This window comes from Nannospalax galili, unplaced genomic scaffold (assembly GCF_000622305.1).
Source record: "Nannospalax galili isolate Female #2095 unplaced genomic scaffold, S.galili_v1.0 scaffold405, whole genome shotgun sequence".
Taxonomy (NCBI): domain Eukaryota; kingdom Metazoa; phylum Chordata; class Mammalia; order Rodentia; family Spalacidae; genus Nannospalax; species Nannospalax galili.
This window is the reverse complement of record NW_008354532.1, coordinates 1,887,107-1,913,963: the sequence shown is the minus strand read 5'-3', so window position 1 is coordinate 1,913,963 and position 26,857 is coordinate 1,887,107. Positions and strand designations below refer to the sequence as shown.

The following is a 26,857-nucleotide window of genomic DNA, read 5'->3' as shown; positions in this document are numbered from 1 at the left end:
TCCTAAAACAAAGACCTCTAGATAGGCTGACTAGATCCACCAGAAGGACAAGTAGTGGGGAATGGTTGGGTGTGCCGACAACACAGCAGACAGTAGGGAAAGGGAGGCTATGGGAGGGTGCTATCTGAGAAGTGGGTGTATAGTTGAATAAGATGGTTTGGGATGTTCTGTGTGATATACACACACACTTACACACACACACACAAATCAACAGTTTTTTTTAAATGTACTATATTTGAGGAGGAAGCATGGAAATTTACATCATGGTAATTAGTAGAGGTGATAAAATTATCATTGAAATCTACCTGATGACTTTATATCCATGCTCAGATGCCAAGGAGCTCAGAAAGTAACCGATTGTGACTAGTAATAATCTGATATATAGAGATTAGAAACACATGTGCAAACATCCTAATGTCAATTGCATCAAAAATGAAATTTTCTACACGAAACTGTTATTCTAAAATGAAATGGAGATCTTTTTTAAAGGTTAAAAACCTCATTCAAATTTATGTCTTACAGGGCTTATACTGAGTTTAATATTGTATAATATAGACTGACTAGATTCACCAGAAGGGCAAGTAGTGGGGACTGGCTGGGGTGCCAACAACACAGCAGACAGTAGCAGGGATATCAGAATATAAGGGCTCTAGTGGGGGGAAAGAAGCTATGGGAGGGTGCTCCCTGGGAAGTGGGTGTAGTGTTTAAAAAAAATTCTTCAAAGCATAAAACTTTGCTCCTTAATAATTAGTAGATGTGAAAAACATTATCATTGAAATATACCTGATGACTTTATATTCATGGTTAGATGCCAAGGAGCTCAGAAAGCGACTGACTGTGACTAGTTATAATCAGATATATAAAGATTAGAAATGCGTGTGCAAACATCTTAATGTCAATTGCATTAAAAATGAATTTTTCTGTATGAAACTGTATTTTCATAATGAAATGGAGATTCTTCTATAAGGGTTAAAAACCTCATTTAATTTTATGTCTTATAGGGTTTATACTGAGTATAATATTTTATTATTGTAATAATTCAACTGTAAACTTAAAAACTCACAGCCAATTTTGAAAGAGATGCATCTTAGCTCAGGAAATTGTTACTGAATATGTCAATGCTGTTGCAACGAAATGCTTCTTCTAAGTATGCGGTTATTAAATAAATAATTTAAAAAAAATGAATAAAGTCATTTGCTTACCTAGTTCTGCAGAAGGAGAAAGTGGATACCTCAGTGTTTCCATCTCGGTCTTCTAAGTGGGGACTATTGCAGGAAGGGGCAGCAGGAGGAAGTGCCATCCACTGGAGAACTGTATGCAACGCATTTGGTTGTAAAGTAGTGTGTCAGATACTTGCCAGTATTCCAATTTATGTCCTTTACAATGAATTTTCAAAAAAAAAAAAACAATGGATGAAAAGAAAAGAAAACTCTCAATTTTGCTGTAACTTCTTTTTCCAGGTATTTTCGGACAGAAACTGGAAGACACAGTCCGATACGAGAAGCGATATGGGAACAGGCTGGCCCCCATGCTGGTGGAGCAGTGCGTGGACTTTATCCGACAACGTGGGCTGAAGGAAGAGGGCCTTTTTCGACTGCCTGGCCAGGCTAATCTGGTTAAGGAGCTCCAGGACGCCTTCGACTGTGGAGAGAAGCCCTCGTTTGACAGGTACACAGCTTGGTTTTACTGACATCCTTCACTGAGGTGCTCAGACTGAACAGAGGGATGCCCGGGGCTAAGTGTCCTAACTCTGACTAGTGTAATGGAAATTTAGAAGGTAGATTATTAAGTTTGACAACCCACACTTTCATTATTTTTATTAAGTTACAAAGTAGAAGTATGGCACTTTCTATGTTGGTTTTTGCTGTACATTTTTCCTCACCTTAAAACCCATTGTTACTTATTCTTTACCTTTAATACTAAATTAAAATTATATTAAAATTAGCACTGGAATAGTGAACTTATAGGAAAGGAGCCTTTCTATTTTCATTTGAAAAGTTATTTCAATTAAGGAGTATCGAAACATTGCTAACTAGGACTTGAGATCCTGGCAATATAATTAAAATTATTTTCAATAATTGCAACATTACATTTTAAAATGTATAGCTCTGCTTTAATCTAGATTATATTCACAAAGTAGCAAGAGGAAGTGTAGCATTGTGAAGTTTGGAAAGTTCCAGACATGAAACTATGAATCATCTGCATCAGTTGGCCATTATTAATATTTTGTGAAATATCATCTTTCCTTCACTTTAAAAAATTAATAGGATAATAATTTTTTATCCTAATAGTATTAAGCATTATATGGCAGAAAGGTTTCCATATTGACAGTTGAAATACACCCTTTTGTCCCAATATATTTTAAGGCAGCATTTCCTCTGCAGCAGTTTTATAAGTATCATTACATCCCAAAGCCCCGCCTCCTATAAGATCACACTGATGATCAGTTCTCAATTATGAACTTACAAGGAAAGAATAGTTACACCACTACATCCACAAATAGGTGTTCTTTATCTTTGAGAGTGTGGAGTTTTCACACAACTAGGCACAGTTCTGTAGAATAGACAGGAAAGAAGACATTTGAAACCCTGAGATGAGGGAAGCCTGGCCAAGTGTGTTCCACCAAAAACCCAAGACAAGCTCATGGCATCATCAGCACCCACTGTTCCCACCAACAAAACCCTGAATCACGATAATGCTCAGTGCTGACAGAAAGTGTTGAGGCAGAAACTGTCTATTGGTGAGAATAAACTTCGTTAAAGTCTTTTAAAAATAATTTAACCTATTTTAGGGTTTTTAAAAAGATATTTATTCTATTTTTAACTGTGTGTGTATGTAAGTGCAGGTGCCCTGGAGTTAAAAATTGTTTTTCAGAGGTAGTGTTAATTGTAGTTTTGAGTCATCCATACTGAGTACTGGCAATGAATTCCAGTTCTACGAAAGAATAGTATGCACTTTTAACTGCACAGCCATCTCTCCAGTCACTTTAATCAGTAATTCTAATCCGAGAAGTAAATTAGATATATTAGGAAAGTCTTAAATACCAAACTGTTTATTGCAAATTTTTATAATAGCAAATATAACATTTTCAACAGTCTGGCCAATTAAATAATGTCACATTCGGTTTAATAAAATATTATACAGTCTTTAAAATTTGGTGGAAAAGCTAATCACATGTTAACACACTTTGCTAACATTTCTGTTATCATAACAATATCTGAGAAAAACACCTTCAAAAGAAGACTGATTTTGACTCGTGATTTTGGAAGTGTGAGTCTGATCGTTTGATGCCATGGCCTTTGGGGCTTGCTTGAAATGAGGTAGGTGGTGATGAGGAGGGCATGATAGAGCACAGTTCACGTCATGGCTAAGACACAGAAGGGGAAGAGAACAGAAATGAGTCTTTCTGCCTCCTTAAGGGTGCACTCCCAATGACAGAAGACTGCCCACCTGACTCCACCTTCTAAAGCTCCCACATCTCTTAGAAATGCCAAGCTGGAGCTAGGGGAGGTCCCCAAATCTCTAAACTAGTACAAAATGACAAATGGAAAAATAATGCAAAATCAATTCCTTGATTAAAATATTTCCTTTATACAAAGGTTTTACAGACATCTTATAAAGATATGCATATTCCCCCCAATAGAAAAATATCAATTGTAGGGATAAACAAATGATTTAAAAACTAGCATCAGAGAACAAACTTCAAGACTGCCTGCATGCTTTGATCAGAACAACCACAGGTCTCACACTGTACTTTGAAACAAAAAACAAAACAGAGCAGTAGTTACACAGTGAGTTTTGTCCTTAGTGTATAAATAACAGCCTGGGGCAACTGTATATTTCAAATACAGAATTACAGAGAAATATGTCATACTAGAATATTATGTAATAGGATAAACAACATCTGCAATGGACTTCATGAGCCAACAAATAGTTTCGGCATCCTTTTTAATAATTTCTTTTAATTTTTACAAAAACTTTATTGAGAATTTCACACATGCGTATAAGGTGCTTTCATCAAATCCATGCCCACTCCCTCCCCTCCAACATTCCCCCCTCTGAAGAGGTAACCCTAAAATCTTTTAAGGATTAGATAAAAGCTCCCAAATACTTTTGACATTTTTGGCCTTTGGAACAGAGTGTGTTGCTAACAGGCCCAAGGACATTTTGACTTTTAGCCAAGAAACTGGCTACAGTTCTTTGGGGTCTTTTTACCCTAACTGCCTAGCCAATTCCTACCTCTTATTCTTATCACACCATCCTCTGAAGGGGTTACCCAAATTGCCAGACAGCTCTGGCTTCTTCCATGCTCAACAGGGACACAGAGTGAGGCAATTGGAGTACCCCTTCAGTGGGTCTATCTAAAAGACTCCCAAATTGCATAACTCTTGTCTCTAAGGGGAGAAGAAAGTCCTTGAATCATGAATAGTAGATGTGAAGGAGCAATAAAGGCAAGAGTAATTAGCATTACAAGTTCTAGACAGGGAACTAGAAACAAGTCGGAACAGGACAATTTTCAAATGTTCATATGAGAGCACTGGAATTTCTTGACAAGGGCTTCCAAAATCCCTCTATTGGATTCTTCCTCATTTTTAATAAATGAGCACAATCGTCAGCAAGCCTGATTGTGACTATATTTAGGGATCAGGCTCAGCTAAAGTCATGATGATGCTAATTATTTCATGCAGAAGGGACTGCTATATAGCATCTTCTTATTAAAAGGACCCAGAATTTAAAAGGATTTGGTGCTAGGATCCACATATGAGGGAGAACATATGTCATTTGTTTTTCCTGGGTCTGTGTTACCTCACTTAGTATAACAATTTCTGGATCCATCCATGTACCTGCAAATTTCATTATTTCATCTTTCTTTACTGCTGACTAGAACTCCATTGTGTAAATATATCACATTTTTGTTATGGGTCTTTGTTTTAGTTACTGTTCTATTGCTGTGATAAAGCACCATGGCCAAGGCAATTTATAGAAGGAAGAGTTTATTTGGCTTACGGTACCAGAGGAAAAAGAGTTCATCATGGTGGAGAGGCAGCCAGAGCAGAAAGCTGAGCACTCACATCTTCAAGTAGTCACAGGAAGCAGAGAGCGACTGGAAATTTGGCAAGACTTAAGAACTCTCCAAGCCCGCTCCTGACATGCTTCCCCCAGCAAGGTGCACACCCTAAAAACCTCGCAAAACTTCACCACCAATTGGGAACAAAAATGTCCAAATACTTGAAGCATGTGGGGGATATTCTCATTCAATCCACCACAGTCTTATACATTATAGCATGTTTATGAAAAAAAAATGCCATGATATGATGGCTGTCAACTTGAGATTTAGAATAATTAGAATCACCATGGAAATAGAGCTCTGGGCATGTAAATGAGGAATTTGTAGATTAGATTACCTGAGGTGGGAAGAAGACCCATCTTAAATGTGGGCAGCCTCATTACATGCCTGGGATCTCAGATTGACTAACAAGGAGAAAGCAAGCCTTCATTTCTCTTGGCTTCCTGACTATGGGTACAGTGTGGACAGCTGCCTCATGCCCCTGCCTTAGGACCATCTTAACCACAATGGACTGTACCCTCAAACGATGAGCCAAAAGAAACCTTCCCTTCTTCAAGTTGCACTTGTCAGATGTTTTGTTGCAGCAACAAGAAAAATAACTAATACACATTGGCTTTAGTTCTTTCTTTCTCTCTTTTTTTTTGAGACAGGGTCTCCCTGTAGCCCCAGTTGGAACTTACTATATAGATCAGGCTGGCTTCAAATTCACAAAGATCTGTCTGCCTCTGCCTCCCAGGTACTGAGATTAAAGGTGTGTGCCACCATGCCTGGCTCATTATTTTTCACAATGAACTTTGGTCAATGCAGGAGAAAAGAGGGATGTTTTATGTTCTTTAAGACACATGAAAAAATGAATGCTTCAGGGTTGGGGATTTAGCTCAGTGGTAGAGCGCTTGCCTAGCAAGCACAAGGTGCTGGGTTCGGTCCTCAGCTCTGAAAAAGAAAATTAAAATGAATGTTTCTTATAACCAGTTATTTCTCAATCAAATTCTCACCAACTATTGACTGAAAATGAATAGCATGCAATCTTTACAATAGGCTCTTTAAAATAGGTGCTTTCATAAAATATATGTATTTTTGTAAAAAACACACTGTATGTAAACAGGCTAAAAAAATATAACACAAGATTTGTATTGATTGTCAAGAGAGTCTAAGTGAGGTTGGACTGTGAGGCTCTAAATCTTCAGAAGTTCTAACCAGAGCTCTTGCTGTCACATTTCCATTTTGTGTTTCTTTGATTTTACTCATAGGCTATGGCTTTTATCCTTTTTTTCTTTTTCCTCTCCTGGATCTTTATTTTTTTAACTTTTAAAAACTTTATTGAGAATTTCATATATGCATATAAGGTGTTTTGATCAAATCCATACTCACTCCCTCCCATCTAACACCTCCCATATCTCCCCATCACTTTTTTTCTGACAACTTTCTTTCTTTCTTTCTTTCTTTCTTTCTTTCTTTCTTTCTTTCCTTCCTAGAGCTTACTATGTAGCTCAAGCTTCCTTCCTTCCTTCCTTCCTTCCTTCCTTCTTTCTTTCTTTCTTTCTTTCTTTCTTTCTTTCTTTCTTTCTTTCTTTCTTTCTTCTTTTTTCAAATGGGCCTTTTTGCTACTCTAACATCTCCCACCTCTGAAGAGGTAACCTTACCTAAAATCCTTTTAGGGATTAGATAAGAGCTGCCAAATACTTCTGACATTTTTGGTCTTTGGAACAGAGTATGTTGCTAACAGGCCCAAGGACATTTTGACTTTTAACCAAGAAGCTGGGTACTTTTCTTTGGGGTGTTTTTACCCTAACTGCCTAGCCAATTCCTACCTCCTATATTTATCACACCATCCTCTGAAGAGGTTATCCAAATTGCCAGTAGGTAATCAGGACACAGACCGCTGTGGCTTCTTCAATGCTGAACAGGAACTCAGGGTGACAAAACTGGGGTACCCCTTCAGTGGGTCTAAAAGAGTCCCAAATTACATAACTCTTATCACCACAAGGGGGCAGGATCCAGGTGCTCTCAGGCAGTCCCCTGAGTTCTCAGCCCCTATGCCAGAGGGAGGCTGGAGCAGGCACTCTAGCGGTCTGCTGAGATCTCAGCTTTATCCTCGGATTTTATCCTTTGAAGTTTTACACTAAGAATCTCTTGCCATCTGCCATGTAGTGAGATTATCAAAACTTATTCAAATGAAACAGTTCCCTCTTTAGCTTGTCTCTCTCTTTCTCTGTCACATGCAAATAAAAGAAGCCAATCGCTACTTTCAGCATTTGGCCTAGAAAAGTTCTCAAGGCAGGGCCACAGGTTCAGGTCTATGTTCCAAGTCACTCTACCTGCCAGTCTCGTTCATTGTTCTGGCACTGCTGAGTGAATGTTTCCCTTCTCCAGCTTCTAGTAGGAAGGGTCCATTCTCCTCCAGCCCTTACTAGTACTCTCCTCTCTGACTACACTGTTTGGCTCCATTGACAATGCCATATACTTTAGAATTTTGTTGCATCAGTACCGAATTTCAGATATCATGATGGCCTTGGGTATATACTACTGTATGTCAAACCACACTGGACTTTTTTGTGTTAAAATACCAACTTGTTCAGCTTTTTCTTTGGAACAATGCTAAGCAGAGATCTCCTAATTCTTTTCCACATGGTATTGGTTGCAATTTGGTGCAGCTGTGGTGATGGTTAGAGCTTTAATAATTAAAGCAGGATGCCTAAGAGGGGCTGACCAGAGTTGCTGACGACTGGTTTAGCCCCTTGCTTGCTTTTTGGAGCCTTGTGCTTTTGGATGCCTAAGAGGGGCTGACCAGAGTTGCTGACGACTGGTTTAGCCCCTTGCTTGCTTTTTGGAGCCTTGTGCTTTTCAGGACTTCACCCTTTGTGTTCATGATAGCACATGTCTCTAAGACAGCAAGAGTGGAAAACACAAGACCTATTAAGAAAGAAGCCCAGTACTAGTACAGCGTTATATCTACTAAATGCTACTGGGCATAAGCACATCACAGGCCAGTTCAGATTTAAAGTATAGAAAGACAAATAGTCTTCAGAGAAACAGTGGCATGGACAGCTAGAGATGGAATCAATGATCTACAGTCATCTTTGGAGACTATACAGCATGAATTCATTTAACAGATAACTGGATTTTTTTATTGTCTTAGACATTGTTCTAGGTGGAAAGGACAGACCAGGTCCATTCTTTTCTGAAGTCTGCATTGCTAATGACAGACAGATGACCAACAAATACTGAATACATAATTTCAAACAGTGGTGAGAATGACATTCTAATTTGCATATATGAAAATATATAGATGAAGTTGATTTTAAAAAGAAGAGGGGAATTTTTAGATCCATGAACTAACAGTAATAAAAAGTATATCACATTGTGAAAAATATGATTTTGAGCTATGCTGAGAGGAAAGAAAAATCCACAGTTGCCCAAGGGGTGGTGAAGTTATTTTTCAGAAATTTGTCCAAGTTGAGGGTTCTGCACCTCAACTATGTTTTTAATGAACTGAGTTTGATATTTTACACAGAAAAGTCTTGATCAGAATTCTTTCTTCAGGAAGTATAGACAGTTGCCTGTGAAAATGTATTAGTTCAACTTAATCTCATCAATCTCATCAGTGTTCTCCAGAAAAATGGTTGTCTGTGTACGTGTGTGTGTGTGTGTGTGTGTGTGTGTGTGTGTGTGTACACAAAACACATAATTCTGCCTAATGCTTTCCATAGATACTAGAAAGGAATCTATGGAAAGCTGTAGGAACTTAGCATCATGACATCCATTTTAACATGCATGAGACTCAGGCAAATTCAATAAGTCAAAAACCCAGCATAGAACTGTGGAAATGGGCAGCAGGCCCAAGAACTATTGGCAGCTGATTACTGCCGGGTGAGGAAGAGCTGATCTTCATTAAGGGAGGGACTCTAGACAGGCTCACTAGACTCCAGTGGATGAACTTGCACTGAGGGACATCTGGGCACACTAACTTGACTCTATAGGCCTTAACATAAATGACAGAATGCATGAAATCTGATTGGGGGGAGGTGCTATGGGGGGTGCAGATGGGGGGCATAAAGATTATTAAGATACTTTGTATGAAATGCACAAAAATTCAAGTAAAATATTTCATTAAAAAGAAAATAAAGGTGACTGAAGAAATGGCTCAGCAGTTAGGAGCACTGACTGCTCTTGCAGAGGACCTGGGTTCGATTCCCAGCACCTACATGGCAGCTAACAACTATCTGTAACTCCAGCTCCAGGGGATCTGATGCCCTCTTCTGACTTCTACAAAATTTGTACAACACAGATGCACTTACATACTTGCAGGAAAAACTCTCATACACATAAAATAAAAGTAAATAAAAAATTTTTAATTTTTCACAGAGTCAATAGTATTTACTTTTTTTTTTTCGGTCTTTTTGAGACAGGGTCTCTGTAGCCTCAGCTGACCTGGAACTTACAATGTAGACCAGGCTGGCCTCAAACTCACAATGATCCGCCTGCCTCTGCCTCCCAAGTGCTGGGATTAATCTTTAATTTGTCAAGATACACTTGTTAAACAATAGAGAGACAAGCCAGGCATGATGGCAGAAGCCTCTAATCCCAATACTCAGGAGGCAGAGGCAGGCGAATGTCTCTAAGATCCAGGTCAGCATGGTTTACTTAAGGAGTTCCAGGCCAACTAGAGCTACATAGGGAGACCTTGTCTGAAAACAAACAAAAATTAAAAACTGGAGAGAAGTTCCATTAGCTGTCCAAAACAACAATTTTGTTTCCCAATTCCCAGCCATTCTTGCTTTTATTCCTGCTCCTTAGGAATGATAACAAATCAAATGCAGTATGCTTCTCTATGACTGAAGGAACAAAAATAAAGGAAGTGTAAAATCGAATTAGAAACCTAGTATTGTTTGTTTCTAAAGCTCTCCAGATGGTGTCAGTTGCTAAAGGTTCATTTTGCAAAATAAGAGGTAGGGTCAAGCATGGCAATGTGGGAGTCACTGTCCTACGTTAAGTGCTAAGCAGTGAAGTAGCTATGCACTTACAGCATGGTTCAAGAGCTAGACAGAGGGTGCTGCATGCAGCTCAGGATATTAACACATTCTGTCCAGGACTTCCTTACAGCAACTGTGGTCCTGGGCTCTCCAGCTGCCTGTCTACACACTGTTCACCCTTCATTTCTTCTCTTCTCCTTTTTCTTCATTTATTTTTTCAGATTGTTTTCTATCTCAACAGAGTTTTTACAAAATCTAAGCTGTAGAAATCAGAAAAGCCAGGTGCTATAAACAAATTGATCCCCTGGAAAATGATAGAACTCTGGACTTTACTGACCTGAGTTATCAAAAAGGACCTTGAAAGTAGAGAACATAACAGATGTAGCAGCAATTACTGAATAGTGTTTTGTATAAGAATAATTGCATGAATAATCTTAGGTTCAATCCCCTAATCTAAACATTAGAAAAATGCCTAGGAATCCATATTTAAATAAATGCCCAGGTGATATTTTTATATGTATAATCCTAAAACTGTACCTTGATAAATGTTAGCTAGAGCCTAGGCTGCAAGTGTAGGGAGACATCTCATTAGAAATGATGTAGTGATGTGCCTCGGTGTCTTTTCAAGAAGCTGGGTAAATCAACCTCTTCAGGAGTAGTATAGTGTTTGTGACTAGGTTAAAAAGACTTTATGAGTATGTGAAAGATAAATTATTTTGTGGAATATGAAGTTGATGAATAAAATACAGAATTTCCTATCCAGTGAAGGTCTTGAAATTTTAGGACAGCATGAAAGGTATATTCCCGCCTGTTTGTTCTTTGGTCCCTGTGAAAACTCCCAAACTCAGAGTTCAGTGACAAATTCACGGTTATGAAGCCTTTGTATCCCCAGTATGAATCAAACATCTAAGGATGGGATTCAATGGAGGAAGTAGAGGAGGCAAGTGGTACCCAGAGGGCATGTGGATAAGTGAAAGAGGTAGTTACGTCCCTAAAGGATTGGGGAAGCTAAGAACAGACTCCAGTTAGTTGGCCTAAGGCAACCCTTGAATCTTAGGTGGGAAACTGACTACCTCTTTTAAGTACTGGAAATGACTCAGTGTTCTGAATTAAGAAGGATCAGCCCTCCGAAGTCCTGGACAGTCGCTTAGCTTTGACAGCCCTTAGTTTCCTTGGTTTTTTAACAGCATTTTTATAGATATGATAGTGTGAGAAGATTTGATAAACAATGTCTTTGATTACTTCTAAACTGTATCATTACATACCATCATGATTTTAACCATACCCACACAACACCTCTACTAAGATAATTGCTATTTTACTTAAATGCTGTTTTTATATCATTCTTTTGAACAGGAAATGGTATGTTTTTCATTGTAAACCAGTCCCATTCATGCAGACATACAATTAGTGCACTATTAATAAAACCATGTCACTCACCCGCCCCTGGTTACAGGTGCCCCAAAGACTTTGTTGCTGAGCTTATCTGTTCAGTTGATGAAAAGTAGATCAGCCAGTGCTGGTCCTGTAGTACTTCCCCTTCAATGTTATCAAGAGATGAAAGAATAGTGCAAACTAATGTCCCCCATGTGAGTAGCTGTCCGTGTCCTTGTGGCATATTAGGTTACTTGGAATAGCCCACACTCTAGGGAATACGATCAGTTCACTCTTTGCAATATGAGCCTTGGTTGTATCACACAAGGCTTCCATGAAGCCCTCTTATAACATAAGAAGTCTTGAAAAATGAATGGACTTTACAGGGAAATATCTTCTGTGGAAACTATAGGAATGGTTACTTACTAAATGTTTTATGGGGCACAGGTTGGGTTGTAGCTAGAAATCTGTCCTGTTTCTTTGTGATTCTCTCCTGCTTGTGTATTTAACATCCTGTGTACCCGAGATGACAGCAAGTGCTTCATTTTCCTGGGAGTTCATCCTTGCTGACACTAATGCCAGCATTATAAGTAAAAAGACCTAAAGAAGTATATTTGTCATGTCTATCAGCCTGTGTTTATTCATTTACTCACAAGGACACGATGTAGAGGTTAAGAGTTCAGGCTCCGCTGGCAGGTAGTTTGGGGCTGAAGTCTATACCCCACTATCTACTGCTCATGTTAATGTCAAGGACTAGTTACTAGTTACTTGCTTCCAGAAACTTCTGGTTTCCTCATATAAAATGGAAATAAACCCCACCGGATTGTTATGTTTATTCATTTAACAACACAGGCTGAGCTGGAGTTCGGTGACAGATTACTTGCCTAGCATATGAAGGATTTACGTTCCATTCTCAGCAGCACAAAGACCAAACAAAACATCAGGAATAAATGAGAGATTGTGAGTGAACCCCTTAGCACAGCCCCTGGCATATGGCAGGATCTTATTACTGCCATTCTGATAAGCATCTAAATAGTCCCACTGTAAAAGAAATGTGATATTGACAAGCATGATTAGACTGACATGTTATGTGATAAGGAAAATTTCATTTTGCTGAATCTGTGTGAGACAGACTAGTGCTTATCTACCCGTTCTTCGGTAATTTTAAATCAGGAGGTTGATTTCTGTTTTAAAGTCTCCAGAGAGCAATACATACTAAAACAGATAAGACAGCCACAAAATTTGGTGCTCCAAGAGCATGTGTTTTGTATTTGGTGATTTGGATTCCAACTTTTTGTATGAAAGTCCACTTCATAATGTCATGTTTTAGAAATAAATCTATTTAGTAATATATTTCATTAAATTAAACCTATAATGCAATGATTTTAATAAATTTACCATAAATCAGTTTTCGAATATTTTATCACCCCAATAAAATTCCCTGCACTCATTATTCCTGCCCTGCCTCCTTCCCAGGGCAACAGTTAATCTAATTTCTATCTCTATATATTTTCTCCCTTCTGGAAATTTCATATAACTGTAATCATTCAATATTCTCTTGCCCATCGTCCTTCATTACCACAATCCTTTTGACTTTTGTCCATGTTACAGCATACATCAGTAGTCTTTTTCTTTTTTATCCTTTAAGATTTGTTTTTTATTTTGTGTATGAAGGTATATGTATGCAGAGGTTAGAGAGTTCTCATCCTTGGATTCCACTGGAGCTGGAGTTACAGGCAGTTGTGAACTGCCTGATGTGGGTGCTGAGAATTTAAGCTTGGGATTTCTGCAAGAGTAGTACGTGCTCTTAGCCACTGGCCCATCTCTCCACCCTGTAGATTATTCCCTGAGAGCATCCATGTATAGCTCATGGAAAATAGTTTATCAGTTTCTCAAATGGTAATCATAGATACAACAAGTATTTTGATATTTTGGCTATCATATATGGAGGGGTGTACATGTGTGTTTCTGTGTGTGTGTGTGTGTGTGTGTGTGTGTGTGGTATGTTGGAGTAATTGTGCATGAGATAGTTTAACAATCTTTTTATATGATTAGCATTGAAAAGAATAAGTCTGTATATTCATATACCTATATGTGTAATTTTAGAAATAGAGATAGAATGGTGCCCCAGGTAGTGATGCGTAAGATCGTTGCCCCAAACTGTCCTCCCTCCCACCTTTTCCGTGAGGGAACACTAGAGAGACAAGTATGTGTTACAGACCAGCTTTACATTTGTGACCATCACACACCAAACTCCATTCTTTCCTTGGAAAGTTTTTAATCCAAAATATATTCTAAATCTACATTTCTCAACCTTAGTTGTGCATGAGTCTAGAATCTCAGTGTTCAACTCAGATAAGTTATATCAGAATACAGAGGACTTAGTCACCGATATTTGAAAACACTTCTAGATGATTCCAAATGTTCAACCAAGAATCACTTTATAAAGATTATTTTATTTTTATAACAATGTACATGTGTGTCTCTGAGTACAGGTGCTTGTGGCATTTAGAAGAGGGAGTTGGATCCCCTGGAGCTCGAGTTACAAACAGTTATGAGCCACCAAACATGGGTGCTGGGAACCCAACTGAGGTCCCCTGCAAGAGCAGTAAATGTTCTTAATCACTGAGCAATCTCTCCAACTCAAAGAATCACTTTTATTGGTCATGTATCAGACATTATTTCCCTAAGTCCATATTAACTGAAGCTCCATTTCTGTTTTCTGCTAATGTTTCATCACCAAATATTTTAACAGTACTTTAAACAAGTTTGATAAGAATGCTCATAAAATGCAGATCTAAGGGTATATTAATCAACCCAATCTGTCATAACATATCATGTACTGGGTTGCTTAAACAGTAACAATTTACTGCTTCATAGTTCTGGAAGTAGAAGTCCAAGATCAATGGGGCAGCATAGTTGGGCTCTATTTATGGCTGTCTTCTTAGATTGCAGATCGAACCCTCTTGCTGTGTCCTTATGTGACTTTTCCTTGGTGTATCCACAAGGAGGAAAGAAAATGTATTTGTGTGTGTGTGTGTGTGTGTGTGTGTGTGTGTGTGTGTGTGTGTGTGTGTGTGTGTGTGTGTGTGTGTGTGAGTGAGAGAGAGAGAGAGAGAGAGAGAGAGAGAGAGAGGCAAGGAGAGCTCTTTAGTTTCTATTTTTATAAGACCACTAATCCTGGCTGATGAGGGACCCACCCTCATGACTTCATCTATCCCTAATTATCTCTCCACAGCCTCATTCATGTCTAAATAAGGTCACACTAGGGGTTAGGGTTCCACATACACATCTGGGGAGAGCATAGTTCAGTTGATAGCAGGGCTCGTGGTGTAGCTCTCTGCTATTAGAAACTTTAAACCAGAATTGAATCAGAAGGAACTGTAATTCAGTCTAGTCCATGACTTTGCCTGACGGTGAAAGGGTCTTTTGATTTTTTTATAGAATTCATTGGTGACAATTACATAGCTATAAGCTAAGCTAGTTTAACCAGATTCAAGATACACCACCAGAGAGGGCACCCATTTTGATGGGTCCATAAAAAGAAGTTTGAACAAAAGCAGACTTTTAAATATACATGTACGTTTAGTTTAGGCTGGAGCAGCCTGTTTCCTTGGACTGGCTTTCCTGTGTCTTGCTGAGCTCCATGGTGGGGCAGAGTGTTCAACAGGCACTTTGGAGCCATTTGTTATTGATGCTGAATGTTTTCAGTCTTGTTTGTGTCCTCCCTGGGGTCTGATGGATATGATAGTATTATTTTCTTAATTTTAAGGAAAACGTAGGTCCTCTTGTGCATTTTGCAGATAACTTCACAATACCTGTAATGACTTTCTGTGTGAATGCTTTGGAGAGTCATTGTGTGGGGCTGAATCAAGGGATTGATTATATTGCATCCTGTACATAGTATACAGACTGAAAAATTACCATTTCTAATTTTGAGGCTTAAAATTTATAAGGTTTTATCTGTGTTGGATTAAACTTGTAATTTTGGTGGCATTAGAGAGGGAGAGAGAGAGAGAGAGAGCATTATTAAAGGAAGACGGGTTCAAGGACAAGCAAGGAGGGATTCTTGTAAGATCATTTTTCCCTACTGAAAAATTAAGAGTATTTTAATATTGTAAACTTCCAGAAAGTCTAGAGAATGTTCTTAAAAATCATGCACCTGTTGTAGCAGTTAGAATACACAGGTAATGAAAAGAAGCAGAAAGTGAGGGGACATAGTATAGAAAATGTTGATGGTATACCATTGGAGACATAAGTGTGTGGAGGACGAAAGGATCTATGTGACTGGTTTCTCCTCCATCTAACAAGAAGCATGGGGTCGTGTACACCACACATGCTCAGGAACTGTTCAGCCAGCACATGATCCCAGAAAGAACAGCAGGTAACCCACAAGAAGGCATAATTAGTTCTTCACAGAAAGCATCCATGAACTTTCTCTTGAAATACTTTGTACAGTAAAACAAGATTCAGAAATGAAGTCCTTCACATAGGACATATGGAAATGAAGTGTCTTCTGATCAGTTAAAGAAGCTGTAGTTACAGAGCCTCCCCAATCTGATCCCTCTTTTACCAGGGTCTTTGAACCTACATCTGCCTGCCTTCTTGATGTCTGGATATAGTATATATGATTCATTATCTTAACTCTGCACAGATTATACCATCAATAAACTTGAGTCTGTGTATAACACATTGCCAAATAGTTCCAAGCTCTTACCGAAAGAGTACCTCAGCTGTGCACTACTAGCCAGGAAGAATTCCTGTGTAGTGATCTGCAAAGGAATTCGTAAGTCAGGTGAGTCACAGAACCTACTGGTTGCTCTATGGTGAAGGTCAACTGTGTGCAGGTGTCACTAGTATTATTATTGACCAGGTGAGGGGATTTGGTTCTCTGTTGTGTATAGGGTTTTCTGCCATGACAAATCATTTCACTTCACTTTGGTGAACACTGAGATACATTCCTCTGAAGGAAAATGTATACTGGGTAATGACACATAATACCAGTATTTAATTGGATGCACATAGTCAAATAAATATTGATTAGGAAAAGCAGTAGGTATTCATTAAGAGAGATAAAGCTGGAGAGTCAAGTGCAGAAAACTACTATTTTATAGAAAGACAGAGAATTTTCAGAGACGTCCCAGACTTCCCCTTCCCTGCTGCTGTGAGCAGCTTGGCAGCAGTTGGGGCAGTCTGACCAAGAGCCTCGTGGGGTGAGCAGAACAGACAGCATGCTGCACTTTGTCCAGAAGTGACTATTCTCTTCCACTTGGTGGGAAAGGCAAAATCCCAAAACAAGAATGCTCGACAAATGCATGTCTTTATTTCTACACAGTGCCTGAAGTTTAATAAAACCCCAGAATTAATCATAATTTTTAAAGTTTAGCCTTTCAAAAAAATTAATAATCTTTCATTAACTGAATAAAGGGGGAAATAGATCTGCCCATATTTGTTTCATCTTTGAAATATAATTAGCAATGTGCATATATATGTAGTGCTAGAAAACTGATTGTAGTGTATCACTGCAGAGAAGGAATAAAATAACCATTCTGCCCCACCTGACTTACCTTTGCTCGTCGTTCATATGTTTCTCTTCTGGAGCATGTTGCAGCTTTGCTAGAAAACCTGCTGGTTGAGAAGGATCCTGCAGCTTTTTCTCCTTCCGATTTCTGCTCTCTCCGAAATTTAACTTAGCAACCGCGCCACCTACTGTTCAAATGTTCTCAATGCCTGATCACAAAAAATACTTTGTCAGAAAATCAGTTTGGAAAACCATATAATATATGTGTATATGTATTCAGTTTTGAAAACTATATATATATATATATTCTAGAGTGCTGGGGATAGAGGAAGCAATGCAACTTATTTATCATCATCTATTTACTGATTGCATTTACTCAAATATTAGATATAGTCTATCGTATTGCCATTCAGGCACACGTAACCTACTTTTTTGCTTGTTTGTTTTTTTTTGAGACAGGGTATCCCTATAGTCCAAACTTTCTATGTTGACCAGCCTGGCCTCATCTCACAGAGATGAGCCTGCCCCTGCCTCCTCAGTGCTGGGATTAAAAGCGTGCAACACCACACCAGCTCTACATAGCCTACTCTTAATACTGAAATATATGCATACATTTTGTTCTTACTTTCATATTATTTTGTGTACTCACTTGTAGGTTTAAAAGCTGCCATTTGACTCCGAAGGCAAAACAGACCCAAATCAATCATGATGGTAGATTGGATTTCTGTGAAAATGAAAAAGAGGAAATAGATTATCAGAATACTTGATGGCATTTCATATTCTGACCCATGTTGTGTAGCTTTATTACCATGAGTACCATCTACAAGGGTCAGGTGTTTTTCTGTATAGGGAGAGAAACACAGAGCTTTTTGATATGGGTGAAATAGAATGCATTATCAGTAAATAGCAAGTACTCCTAGTAATGTCTTAAGTTACCACTGAGACTATTTTGAGTTCATCATTTTCTTAAATAACTTTAAATAGAATCAGAGACATGACTTGGTGGGTAAAAGGCACCTGCCACTAAGCCTGATGGTTTGCATTTGATCCCTAGAATTTACATTGTAGAAGGAGAGAACTGGTAAACAGAGGAGAGAGAGAGAGGGAGAGAGAGAGAGAGAGAGAGAGAGAGAGAGAGAGAGAGAGAGAAGAGGAGAGGAGAGGAGAGGAGAGAGGAATACACATATAAAACAGATAAATAGATGTAAAATTGGAAGTGGTCTTTGGAATTAATAACTTGGTCACAGTTTCCAAGCTATCCTAGAGATACGATCTTTATATGTTTTTAAGATGACCTCTTTTATACTGTCCATCAATTTCAAGTCTTATAAAATAACTAGTTATAAAGTTATGAGAAAATTAAATTAATCAAACAAGAAGCTCCTCCTCTTACATCAAATAAACAATTTAACTTCTGCAAAATCTTTTACAGTGTACCTGTTAAGTCTCCAGTGTGAAAATGGAAAGCTTTCACCCTGCACGGAGCTAGGAGAAAGTCTGTGTGGTCTGTGAAGAAACTGCCCACTGCTCTAGCCTTACCCAGTTCCATCCTGGGCTCTGAGCACCAAAACCAGTTCCTCAAGGGCATGAGACTTGCTTAAGTCATGCTCCACTCCCCCCCCCCGCCCCCGGCTTTAGTCAGGAATATCCTCTTCTGTCTGGCTTTCTGTTTGTCCATTCTCATATGCCTTTTGGATCTCCACTCCAGCCTCGTCTCAGAGAAGCTCTCCAGACCCTAGACTAGTCTACCCTTGTCAGTAGATAGCACGAAACACTTTTCGTTGTTACTCCTCGCCACACTGTAATCCCAAGCTTAATATCAACTTAGTATCTGCTGCACCCACAGGACACCATGTGATGACCAGGCTAGAATAATGCCTTTTTTTCTTTAACCTCCAAGGTCCTAGCCACTGTTTTGCTATAATACTCTATACAGAGTAGATGTGCAGTGAATTCCTATGAAATCAACACATTAATCAAAACTTGAGTGCCTGGAGGCACATGGGTTTGCCTCATATAGTTTTGTAAAGACTCTATAGCTATATTACCTTTGGGTTAAGAGAATATTCATTAGGCAGGACAGCCTACTGCCTATACTCCAGCTTATTCAAGCAGAGTCCTCCAGGGACTTGGTCTCCCAGACCACAGCCTGAGAGTAAGGTGCAAGTTCTGATTTCTAACTGAATCCCCAATCATTCACTACCACTGTTCCTGGGTCATGGGGATTAATTTTGCAATTCTTGTTTCTTCACCCCTCCAAAATGTCTATATTATAATATTACATGTGCTACAAATATTGCATATAATATAATATATCATATTATGTTAATATATTTATCCCAAACATTGTTCTAGCCTTTACTGTCATCTCTCTTCATGGTTTAACAGGAAATGAGAGATTAAAAACAGCAAAATATAAATTAATGTTTCTGCACATTATCCTGCCATTCTGGTGTTCAGTGGAGGATAAAATAAATTATATAGGTTATGTAAAAAGTCATATTAAATGTTCATAACATTTTCCTTTTTCCTTTTGGAGGACTCTGAGAGATCTCAAGAATTTTACATTAGACAAGCAATTATGATGAGAGTCAATTATATTCAAAATAAGCTGTGCTGAACTTTTTATGCTAAGGCTTCAAATATCTGTAGCCAATTTTCAGTGTTTTCCTGAAAATAAGTTCAACTTAATTTGATAAGATAAAGTGGGGAGTCACAAAATATATATATCAGCTAGGCATGGTGGCGTACACTTTTAATCCCAGCACTTGGGAGGCAGAAGCAGGTGGATCTCCGTGAGTTTGAGGCCAGCCTGGTCTACAAAGAGAGTTCCAGGCCAGCTGGGGCTACAAGGAGACCTTGTCTCAAAAAGATCAAATAATAATAATAATAATAATAATAATAATAATAATAATAAATACACATGCACACATAGATTTGATTCTTTGTAAATTATGTCCTTTTTCATTTATGATCTGCTATGTTCTTCTTATTTTCCAATGGTTAATGCTTTTTTTTCATCAACTACACACATTAGAAAAACATTTGAATTTCTAAATGTTTTCAGACCATGCTGAAGATTTAAAGTGTCGTTCAGTGTCCTTCTTCTCCCACCTAGGGTGACATCTACCTGATATTTCAGGAGTGTATGCTTTCTGAAAACTGGATTAACAGATTCAGTTACAGACATGGATAACACTCTTTTATATATTTATTTAGTGAAAACATGAATGAAATCATACAAAGTTGACTCTAAAGTCTCCAAACTTCTGTCTCTGCAGCAATACCGATGTACACACAGTAGCATCCCTTCTTAAACTGTATCTCAGAGAACTTCCGGAACCAGTTATTCCTTATGCAAAGTACGAAGACTTTCTGTCATGTGCCAAACTCCTCAGCAAGGAAGAAGAAGCAGTAAGTCAACACGTTTACTTTGGAATTAACATGGATTGGGGGTCTTGTCAGTGTTTTAAGTTGCAAGTTTCATTTTGCCCTCTTTGAACTGTTTTCCACTGTGGTGTGTACTGATGCACTGAGATCTCCATGCACAAATATATTTCCATGCTTGACCCCCTGTGTGATAAAAGAGAATCCAGCTGGATGGGTGAGGCTCCTCGACACTTGGTGCCCCTTGTTGCTGTTGGTAATTCTCCCTCGGGCCTCCTGATGCCTGTTACACAGGCCATTGTGCTGTCTTGCCCACAAATACTTCAAAACATGGCCTGTGTACAACAGCTGCCTTTGCTTGTTTTTCTAAAAACAACCCTTTTGAGATGCTATTTATACACTATAAATCAACCATTTAAAGTGCATAATTCGTTGTCTTTTAGCACAGTCTCAGAGTTGTGCAACAATGACCAAAATCTAACTTTAGAATACTTACAACATTTTTAATACCCTAAAACAAAGTCCAGACCTTCTTTGCCCCTCTCTTCTTCCTGATCTTGGCAGCTCCTGATCTATCTTCTTTCCCTACACTTACCTATTCTAGACATTTTATATAGTCATTCAGTATATTGGGGTGTGTGTGTGTGTGTGTGTGTGTGTGTGTGTGTGTGTGTGTGTGTCTAGCTTCTTCCATCTCTTCCTTAGCTCATTTATTTGCTGTACCACTTAGCAGTGTTTTTTATCCTATAGTTCCAAATAATATCTCATTATCAGCCACTCATCAGTCAAAAGACATTTGTTTTGTTTACATTATTTGCCTATCAGAATAAAGATGCCGTGAAAACACGTGTGCCTACCGTTTTGCGCTGACATGCGTTTATATTTTTCTTGTTTGTATACTTACAAGGTGGAATTGCTGGGCAGAACATAACTATACATTCCTAAGAAGCTGTGGTATTTGAAAATCACAGCTACCAAGCAAAGCATGCCTTTTCCAGTTTCTCCACATCTCAGCCATCACAGACTGACATGCTTTATTTATTATAGGCAATCACACATGTGAAGTGGTGTGCCATTAAAGTTGAATGGCATTTTCCAGATGATTCGTGGTGCTTATTATCTTTCATCTATTTCTTTGTTATTTATGCATTTTCTTTGGAAAATATCTAGTCAGATTATATTCCATTTTTACTTGGGTTGCAAGCATCCTAATCCCTAAACAGCATAGTACAGGAACTCCCTGAAGATACATAATAAGCCTGGGGAGCTTTGAATCTTTTATCTAAAACTGTCTATTGTTTACAATAACTGATGTCCAAGTTCTTGTATATTTTGAGTTGGATTTAGGTATGTGTAAAAACTAATGCAGTGTAATACAAATTCTTTTAAAATAATTGTTCGTGTGCTGTTTGGTGAACACCAACAAGGAGGGAAGTCTGGCCTTGTTCAGTACAGATGCAATTCTTTTCTAATATTTTTAATCTGTAGTTTGTTGAATGCTCAGATGTGGAAAGCAAACTGTTTTTCTTTTATTATTGCTTTGTAAAAGCTTAAGAATAAGTTTGGACTCATACATGTGATTCTCAAATATTTTCTCCCATGCTTCATTACCTTGATGATGTCTTTTATCACAAACTTATCAGAATATTCTTTCCAATTTGGATGAAATCTAATTTACCTCTTTTGATTGCTTGTGCGTTCTGAGTCATAGCTCAGACGCTTTCTTTTAATGGAAAGTCATAAATATTTAGTGCTTTCAATTCTTCCAAGACTTGTATGACTTCATAACTACAGTGAGGTCTGTGATCCATTTTGGGTCCATTCTTGTTTATGGTGTGAGGAGAGGGGCAACTTCAGTCTTCGCACCATCTGTTGAAGAAAATGTTCTTTCCACCATTGGATTTTCCTGGCATTTGTGTCAGGAACTGCTGCCTATATTTTCACAAACGCTGTTCTGGTTTGTGTGCCATGCGATACTGTCCTTATATCCCTTTGCACCACAAGAGTATTTGTGACAGAGACTACCTGTCTTGTGAAGCCAAAAACACTACCTGACCACGCACAGAAAGAAGAAAGCAGATCCTATTTTCAATTGACCTTTTTGTGATCCTTTACATGTTAGAGAACCTCTACAATGAATTCTACAGTGAAAAACCAAAGAAATTCATCCTTTGTGAAATGCTACCACCTCAGGCTTTCCAACTCTTGCCACCCCATATCATATATCATAGACATGACCACAGAGACATGTCCAGTTTGCCAGTAGACTTACATCTCTATATTTTAGGAATGTTAATTTTTGAAGGATGTTTACTATATCCTGTCTGGTTTTTCCAAATAACTTTATTGAAAATGAAGCTGTCTTCTGTTTTCAAGTCAACTGTAAACAAAATTTTAAAATAGTAAAAGAGCTTCACTTAAATCTGTTTCCAAAATAGTGCCCCTGTATTCCATAACAGCTCCGAGGGGTGCATCTCTAGGCAGTGTCTTCATTATGCAAAGACCACAGTGTGTAGTTTTGCAAACAGAGACGACTGCGGCATCTCTAGATGATTTATCTGTTGAGCCATCATTCTATATGTAGACTATCATGACTGAAATATCATGCAATGTGTGACTGTGTTTACAGAGGTATTTAGAATATTTGTACATCTTTGGAAATATTTCTAATTGCTCATTATGTTGGTGGAAAGGTTTGCTCACCAACAATATATTAAGAAGGAAAAAATAAAATCCTGTGTGGGTATTTCCTCCTTGATTGAATTCCAAGGCTAATGCATAGAAAGATAATAATATACATGCATTCATTCTCTTCTTGTTTGTACTCAGGGTGTTAAGGAATTAGCGAAACAGGTGAAGAGTTTGCCGGTGGTTAATTACAACCTCCTGAAGTATATTTGCAGGTAAGAACTTCTCTAAAGGCAAAGTTGAACTAGACAAGATTATATTTTGCCTGACAATAATTTCTACTGAACAATGGATAAAATCTCAGGTGCTTTTATGTTAGTCTCCTGGAAAATTAAGAGGTTCGACAAGGTTATCTCAAAGATTTCCTGAGCACTAAAATTGCTTGCTTTTTGTAATTTGGTGATTTTGAAATTTCTCGTGCCTCCACATATTAAAGATACGTTGCTCTGAACTTCCATCAAAGTTGTTACATACCAGCCCGTGTACCACAGTACTGAAAAAGCAGTGTGGAATGTATGCCTTCACATGAAGAAGCTCTGCTTGGGAATGCAGACTCTTATCACTGATGACTGCTACATCTTTATACAATATTTTTGTCTCTTCTGAGTCCAGGGTTCTAAAAAGGAGGCAGTGAAAACACCTAGGTCACACAGCTAGCTAGGAACTATGAAGTTTTAGATGCTAGGCAATGTCATTGTAACTGAGAAGGAAATCCCAAACTTTACATCACAACTTTTTCTAGTAATTGTTGTTAGAAGCAAATTGGACCTTCAACTTCACACTTTGAAAAAAACACAAATTTTTTTTTTACCTATACATAAATATGAGCACAGAGAATTTTCATTTCATTCAAGAATTTTAACTCATTCAAGTTACTGTATTAGGTAGGAAAAGGTTCCATTCTGTTTAAATTAAAGAAAATTAAAGGCTTGTTTGAATACAATATTGCAAGTCTTTACACAACGAAAGTCTTCTCTTGAACTATTCAAGATTTTTAATTTAATCTAGATAAGATTAAGCACTGGCTGCTCTTGCAAAGGACCTGGGTTCAATCCTCAGTACCCACATGATGGCTACCAACCATCTATAACTCCGGTTCCAGGGGAATTCCACTCTTTTCTGACCTCTGCAGGCATTGTATGACATGGGTACATTTATATCCATGCAGACAATGCACAAATATTCATAAAATAAAATAAATAGATATTTTTAAAAAATAAAAATAAATAAAACTCCTGGTCTCATATCTATGAGCACAGACGCTATGAGTCTGGTTTCAAATCTCCGTTCTGCCATTTATTAGCTCTAGATCCTAAGATGTTAATCTCCCTGTTATCTCCTCTCTCATCTGTAAAATGGAAAAGATAGTAATGTCTGTTTTGCAGACATCCATTCAGAATTTAGTCGGTTAGCATCTTGCCTGACACAGTGCAGCGCTGTATAAATGCTATTTTTATTTTTCAGCATTTCTTTTTATCTCGTCATACAGTTTTCAAGCCATGAGAGAGCAGGAGCTCTTGCAGAAGGGAAGAGCAGGCTGCAGTGAGAAAGGCTGAATGAATACGCAGCAGTCTTTCCACCAAAAGTATCCCAGGAAGCCCCAGTTCATGCCTTCTTAAGCACCCGTTAACTGAAATAATTAGTGCTTGCAAGTTTTCATCAATAGAACTGATCTTTTCATTTCTACAATATTTGATCTTATGTTGTAATAGACTATAAATTAGAAGTTCACAAATTCCAGCACAAAGACAGAGGTCCCTCTCTTTAAAAAGGGGGATTTTATCAGATGATTTTTATACCATTCTATAATTGAATATATACATAGACTTAATACCCAAAGTGTTGGAAGATATGTTAGTCGTCTTTCTATTTATATGACAAAATATCTAAGTTCATATCAACTAAAAAGGATAAAAGGTTCATTAGTGTCACCGTTTGAGACATTCAGTGCATACATGATTGTTCGTGTCTCTTTGGGCCTGTCAGAGTGAGGCAAGATAACAAGGCAGGCCCACATTGCAAAATCATTCATTTAATGACCAAATTTTTTCTTAAATCTTTAAGTGTATTTTATTTGAAGGCCATGCATTGCCTTTGTTTATTGCATTTCAAATCAGTATAAACCTACCTTTTAAAAAACATTTATATGCCTGTTTAAGAGCTTTATAATTTCTTCATAAATACCTTTAACTTTGGGTATGGAGAGATGGCTCAGAGGTTAAGAGCACTGACTGCTCTTGCAGAGGACCCGAGTTCGATTCCCAGCACCTACATGGTGGCTACAGTCCTTAACTCCAGTTCCAGGGGAATCTGAAGCCCTCTTCTGACCTCTGTGGCATTGCACGACATGAGTGCACTCACATATATGCAGGCAATATAATCATGCACATAAAATAAAAATAATAAATAAAATATAAAAAAAAATCTTTAACTTCAAGTCCAGCTACAGTTAAATAAAAGAGAAGGATTGAGGCTCTTCAACTCTTTTGTTTTCGTTCCCGTTTTATTTGTATGTGTTTCATCCTGTTACGGTTTGAGAATTTCATACATGTAGAGAATGTGTTTTAATCAAGTCCACACTCCAATTCCCTCCTCTCTTTTTCGTCCCCTACCCTCCCTGACTGCTGTTCCCTCCCAATTCATGTGTCCTCTCTTTTTTTCACTGTATAGTGGGGTTGAGTCCCAATATCACCTTCAAGGACACACACAATAATTGGAAAACCTTGCACTAGACTCCACTTCTTGAAGTTTTCACTGCACAATAATGGCTTCATGCCTTTAAAACATGAGCCTTTGAGGGACTCTCATGTAAACCACAGCAAATATATATATATATATTTTGACTTTCAAATTCCATGTTAATGTCCAAACACACTTTGACCCACAGAGGAAACCAAGCCAGGCCAGACCAGAACAGATCTTTGCCATGGCCCCTAAAGCCTGATGCTCGTCACTTGCAGTGTAATTTCTCTACATTGGAGTGAGAGATGTTTGAATTTCTATGCAGTTTTTTTTTCCATAAACAAAGATAATCATCTTTGAACATATTTCAGTTCATAAATTTTCCAATGACCCATTTCATTCCACTAAGAAACTGAGTCCCGTGTTTTCAATCCTATTCTTGTAACTGCTAGGTTCTTGGATGAAGTGCAGTCCTATTCAGGAGTTAACAAGATGAGTGCACAGAACTTGGCAACAGTCTTTGGTCCTAACATCCTGCGCCCAAAGGTGGAAGATCCTTTGACCATCATGGAGGGTAAGAGGGTGATTATCTGACAGCCTCACCAGAAAACTCAACTGCTTCTTGGTTGTCTTGAATCTCATTAAGCAAACTAAGGAAATAAGTCACGTAGCTCCATTAAGGAACTCCAGTTATTCCTTAAATCTAAAGTGCTTTCTTTTTAAATTTAGACATTCTTGTTTTATGTTACTCAACATAAAAATCACAAAAAAATGATTCCTTAGTAGACTCTCAACTACCAAAGAAATTTCCATAAATCCATAAACCTATAAATTGATGAAAGAACTGAAAAAAATGCACTTCAGCTTCTAAGTCCAGTGCAATAGTCAAAAAATTCAAGTTATTTCTATTTATTGGTTATTGTTTGTGAATTTTGTTTGTTTGTTTGTTTTGTTTTGTTTGAGACAGGATCTTGCTATGTAGCACTGGCTGGTCTCAAACTCCGAGATCCCCGTTTCTGCCCCCTGGATGCTGGGATTAAAGATGTGCACTACCACACTCAGCCTTAATATACGTATTACTTAGTTTGAAGGGAGTTGACTGATTTCAAGAAGGAAACAAATTTGATTGTTTATAAGGCAATGCTCTCTACTTGTGAGTTGAAA

At 38.1% G+C, this 26,857-nt stretch overlaps 1 protein-coding gene across 8 annotated transcripts in view; it reads left to right on the top strand.

Moving 5' to 3' along the window:
* Nucleotides 1-26,857, top strand: part of Arhgap24 (Rho GTPase activating protein 24) — a 482,355-nt gene that overhangs the window by 436,693 nt on the left and 18,805 nt on the right. For all 8 annotated transcript variants that reach the window (XM_017802855.2, XM_029555325.1, XM_029555324.1 and 5 more), the window contains 4 exons: nt 1,461-1,668; nt 20,218-20,350; nt 23,153-23,226; nt 26,146-26,267. In XM_017802855.2, coding sequence (XP_017658344.1) covers nt 1,461-1,668; nt 20,218-20,350; nt 23,153-23,226; nt 26,146-26,267 — 537 coding nt within the window. The remainder of the gene's footprint in view (nt 1-1,460; nt 1,669-20,217; nt 20,351-23,152; nt 23,227-26,145; nt 26,268-26,857) is intronic.